Source organism: Silene latifolia, chromosome 8 (genome assembly GCF_048544455.1).
Source record: "Silene latifolia isolate original U9 population chromosome 8, ASM4854445v1, whole genome shotgun sequence".
In the NCBI taxonomy this organism is placed as follows: Eukaryota; Viridiplantae; Streptophyta; class Magnoliopsida; order Caryophyllales; family Caryophyllaceae; genus Silene; species Silene latifolia.
In genome coordinates this window covers 30,623,520-30,628,648 of record NC_133533.1, presented here as the reverse complement: position 1 = coordinate 30,628,648, position 5,129 = coordinate 30,623,520, and the positions used below count along the sequence as shown (strand labels likewise).

Genomic DNA, 5,129 nt, shown 5'->3' with positions numbered 1-5,129 from the left:
AAAGGATGAGATAGGTTGGTCCTACCCTAGAGGATCAATCTAGTTTTCTTACCTAATCAAAAAAAAAAAAAAAAAAAAAAAAAAAAAAAAAAAAAAAACTACACGAGTACTATTTTTTCACTCAGAATAGAGTTTGATCGATCGTATAATAGACATCAACTACAAAAGCAAATAGAGTTTCCAATCAAACTAAAAAAAATATAAATTTGTTACCAACTTAACATCAAATAGAGGTAAACTATAATTATTACGGAGTAAAATTTAAGTGATTTTGATACTCTAATTTAGCTGAGTACTGCATTTTGACATGACACTGTTTACGACATATCCGTCGACCAAATACTTGCAGCCATGTTTGAGTGACAACGTCTCAGGCGAAGATATTAGAGCGAGGTTCATTCATTTAGGAAAACCGGTCCAATATTTATGTTCCCACATTTCTACTTGCCTAGTCAAATTGGCTTTCTTATCAAGAAAACCTTGAAGACCTAATGCATCATATGGAGGAGGCAATGTACATGGAGCTCCTTCTTTTGGAGACTTTTCCAATGACTCCTCCATCAGATTCCTCCATATACCTCCAGTTTGACATGCCATTACCTCGGGGCATAGTTCAGTCGTGTTAGGAGGAATCTCGGGTTTGAATCTTAGGAGTTTCGCATACTCGTTTAACAAATGGAACATGTAATCATAGACATTCTCCATTTTTAAATCCTCATGAATATACTCACTTCCAGCTTCCCCTATTGCTTGAGCCTGTTCAACCATTAGTCAGTTGATCAACTATTAGCACGTAATATGATATTCCGTCTGTATTTCTGTTTTCTTCCCACATCTCAGATTTCTCCTCACATAATTTGAGAAGTGGAACGAAAATTAACATACGGACGAAGGATCCGTATAAGAGATATGTTACTTAAGCTCGGTCAGAAGTATCTCACATGAGAAAAGAATCCTCGTGTTTTCTATTTTGAATAAATTTTTCAATATGGTTGAGTGTTGAGCGTCTGATAGAGTATACAAGGAAATAATGAGCGATAATTAATTACCTCAGAAGTGTGATTATTTCCCCATTCCACGGCGAATTTCAAGGATTTGCACTTTTGATCGTCCCGAATAGGCCAATAATGCACAAAGGGCAACATTCCCCTAGTGAAAAATTCATGGTATACCGGCTTCACTAGCAAAGTCATCGAGTCGCAAGCTAGGATATACTTTTGACTTACGGACCATGCCCATCCTTCTATATAAATCTTGTATCTTCATCAATGTACAACATCACAAAAATTGGCAAAAATTATACTCCCTCCGTACCAGATCAAAGGTAACAGTTACTATAAACGGACGTACCACACCAAAGGTAACATTCCTTATTTGACCCACAATATTACCAAGTTATCCTTATACCTATTTAATATTTACACAAAATGTCATTACATACCCCCACCTATCAACCCACAATTACATACCCCACCTATTTTTTCCCTCTTTACCCTTACTTTTCCCACTTTTTCTTAAATACTCCACTTTTCCCTACGTTACCTTTGATGTGGTACGGAGGGAGTATTAAGTATAATGGGTGAATTAACCGAGGATATTCAAAAATAATAATATTAGTTGACGTAAGTTATATATATATATATATATATACACACACCTATGTGTGCATTGATCCTCCAGGTTGGATTCTTTGTAGCCATCTCTCGCTTGTTTCTTCCAATCCTAATTTCAAAAATGATTGGATGATATTATAATGATAATAACAACAACTATAGCCCTGTTATTTCTGGTTTAATTTCAGAGTTCAACTCTTTTCCGAACATAACAAGTCTATAGTTATTAACCACACATTGTAAAATGGTAGCTACATAGCCTACATTTCACTAATCACGACTCCGACTCCTGATAATTTTAAAAAACATGATGCATGAATGGACATAAAGATTAGATAAAAACCTGAGAATAGAGGCGAGCGTTCCAATCGTGATGATCAGAGACATTGCACCTAAGAAGATCTTGCCTCTTTTTGTGAACATTGGGGTTGCCTCTCCAATAAGCGTAAGGTACCCTGTCCGTCCATTTGATCTTCTTATTGCCTTCTTTTATGTCTCTTGATGCATTTCTCCATGGCTTTATGTTCGTCTCCGCCCTATGCAATCACATTTTAATTAATACTTCATATACTATTCTTAGGCAAGGGCGGGACCAGATTAGGATTTGAGACTATGCAAGGCTAAATTTCATAAACAGGCCATAAACATTAGAAAAAAATACTTTTTTTTGGTTCAAAATTTTGCGGAACAGGTATATATAGCTTATGAGACGAAAATGATAATGTATTGAATTTTATCTGCATGCACGTCTGAATTTAGGTGCGAATGTGATGGTCGCACGCGCGTCCATGCTTGGAATTGGACGTGATGGTCCCACATCTAGCCTCAAATGGCCGGAGATGTGGTGACCGCCATGTCCTTGCCCGAGTCTTATCTGGATATGGTGGCTCGTTGTCTCATTTTATTAGAAAATCGATTAGTTTAACGATGTTTTGATCCATTTAGTTTAACGATGGCTCGATTAGTTTAATTGATTTGGTTATCGATTAATTTTAATTCATTTGTATATTAATTCGATTAATTTTGTTTCGTCAATTCGATTAATTTTTAAGTTCATTTGATAGAATAGAGATATTAGAGAAATGTTTAATGAAATTTATGAGAGGGCAAACTTGTCCATTAACATAATTTATCAACCATTTAAAGTAAATGTGTCGACGATATTTAACGTAAATGGGTCATGTTTTACAAAACTCTAGATACATTCCAAGTGATATAAATTGAAGTGTTTTTTTGGTTACCAATTAACACACTTATGTCGCGGGTGAAAATCGAACCCTCAACTTGAGCTCTTATGTCATGGTTGGAGTAAATTAGAGTAAAAGAGTTATTACCATTTAAGCTAACTCTTATTTTCAGATAGATTGAATTGTCCGAGATAGAAAATATGCATGAAAATTAAACAAGAACTTACCAACCCCAAAAAGACCAATCAGGGAAAACAATATCCAACCCCCAATCATCAGAACAATATCTAAACAAGGCAGGTGGATTAGAATTAGGCCTTCTAAACCTGTTTGCTGGAATAACAGGCCTATCATCACAATCAAACATCAGCTCCAAATCAGGCAATTTCCCTGGATACCACCTTACTAATTGTAGGATACCCCAAAGAGTGAACTCATCTCTTGTTTGTAGTGACTTCCTATACCTCTCTACATACACCCTCCCATCTAGGATCACTAGCCTAAAGTGAGCCGTCCTTCGAGCCCCCTCCACCATTTGTCTCGTTACACCCGTCTCCTTCCAAGGTCGTAGGTCTTCGTGGATCCAACGGAAGTACTCTGGACATGTGGTTGGAGGGTCGGGTTTGGGATTGGTTAAGGTATGGTTGAGAGGGTAGTTGTTATTAAGGCATGTTTGGTTTGCCTTATTAGGGGGGCATTGTAGTGGATATTGGTTTTGTTTTGGTTTTGAGGTTAATGTTGATATAGTTGTAGGTTGCGGTGGTGGTGGAGGTGGCGGTAATGGCTTAGACGAGATTTGGCAACTCAGCTTTTTCGACGGAGAACCAGAATAAGTTGGCTAGCGTAACAGAAAAAACAAAAGTTTTCATTAGCTAAATAGTAAACATGTCAATAGTTATATAATTTCTATTTTTATATATACGTCTTGATAATTTGTTTACCTTTAATTAAAATACTGTTCATAAAAAGGAAAAAAAAAAGATAAACAAATGATTGTGGCTGAGAAAGTATATAATAAAATGATCGTGTTTTATATAAACTTACATAGTTAATCCAACCAGCATAAAGTAAAGAACAAAAGATGATAGTGAAGATCAAGAAGATAAACAACGAGAGATTGCTAGCTAAAGAACTCTTCTTTATCATCACTCGTCGTCCCGAAAATAAACTTGACCTATCCACTCCATGATCATTTCCATGGAAATACGAGTAATTATTTTTATTACTAGACATATTATGAATCCAGAAAAATATGTTGTACAAATATACTATAAGGTAATATGATATGGTATATAAAGACACAAATTATGTTGTAATGTAACTTGATTTACAATGAGAAAAGTGGGCCTTTTTACACTTTTTTTAATGTGTTACTCCATGTGTAAAAAAAAAGTAATTTGTTACTTGTGTGTGTAATGTTGAAGTGTATTTTGGGTCACGGTGTTGGTGCATATGATTACTCTAGACTTGGGACTTTATAACAATATTTCATGCTTTTTTTGTAGTCCTATAATTTTGTATTAAGCTCGTTTCACGTTCCTTGTTTCCCTCAGCCGTCTTTTTCTTATGATGTTTATAAGAAATATCATTGTTAAATTTTGTAGATAGTCTCCCTCAAAACGATTTTAATTAGACATGAAAAATATAATCATTTTATAATAAAAAGTAATCATTTTATATAAATATATTAATTAGTCTCCCTCAGTCGTGCTTTTTCACATACGAATTTTACTCTTTTACATACGTCTTTTGCAATTTTACCCTTGTCATTTTTTTTTCTCCTTTCTCCATCTCCATTCCCTTCATCTCCCTCCGACAACCCACACAATATGACTTTACCCCGACTGACCATGCTCACCGTGGAATGAGAGTTATCAGAAAAGGGTCGTCATCTTGCCTATGTTCACCGATACTCGGAATTACCCATATCCAAAACAAATTATCAATTAAGGTTTTATTTAGATTATCCTCCTCAAGTAATCATGGTCTCCAGTATACTTATTAAATCAAATCAGGCGTCTCAACCATAGTTTGCTGGACTTTTGTTGGCTTCCACGCTAGATCACTAGATGGACTAATGGAGTTAATCTCACACAGCCTCCCTTTGAGAATGCTCTGACTTCATTAAAATCCGTATTGATTAAATCTCACATTTTAATCCTCTTTTCTGCATAGACCCTTGAAATAATATTTGGCTAATTGACGAACAACTAAACAAACAGAGTATTAGTTTCACTAATCCATTAATTAGATGATTATGATCCATTGTTCAATTATTTAGAGCAATTAGCTTCGATTTTAGGGAGAAGGATAAGTTAATTTGTTAGGT

General features: G+C 35.2%; 1 protein-coding gene across 1 annotated transcript; it reads right to left on the bottom strand.

Annotated features, from left to right (window-relative positions):
* Window positions 1-234: 234 nt before the first annotated feature.
* LOC141594264 (uncharacterized) lies at window positions 235-3,632 on the bottom strand. The gene is made up of 5 exons (XM_074414391.1): window positions 3,028-3,632; window positions 1,957-2,149; window positions 1,658-1,722; window positions 1,050-1,260; window positions 235-756 (listed from the first exon to the last, which is right to left on the bottom strand). Exons 1-5 carry the CDS (start codon window positions 3,333-3,335, stop codon window positions 400-402), a joined length of 1,134 nt encoding a protein of 377 aa, XP_074270492.1. The 5' UTR covers window positions 3,336-3,632; the 3' UTR covers window positions 235-399.
* Window positions 3,633-5,129: the final 1,497 nt, after the last annotated feature.

What these genes read in the sequence shown, in the direction of transcription:
- LOC141594264 (XM_074414391.1), bottom strand. Translation starts at nt 3,335, where the DNA reads ATGGTGGAGGGGGCTCGAAGGACGGCTCACTTTAGGCTAGTGATCCTA. An exon ending in ACGCTCGCCTCTATTCTCAG is followed by an intron (nt 1,723 to 1,956) that starts GTTTTTATCTAA and finishes TTTTGAAATTAG; the next exon opens with GATTGGAAGAAACAAGCGAG. An exon ending in GAAATAATCACACTTCTGAG is followed by an intron (nt 757 to 1,049) that starts GTAATTAATTAT and finishes ATGGTTGAACAG; the next exon opens with GCTCAAGCAATAGGGGAAGC.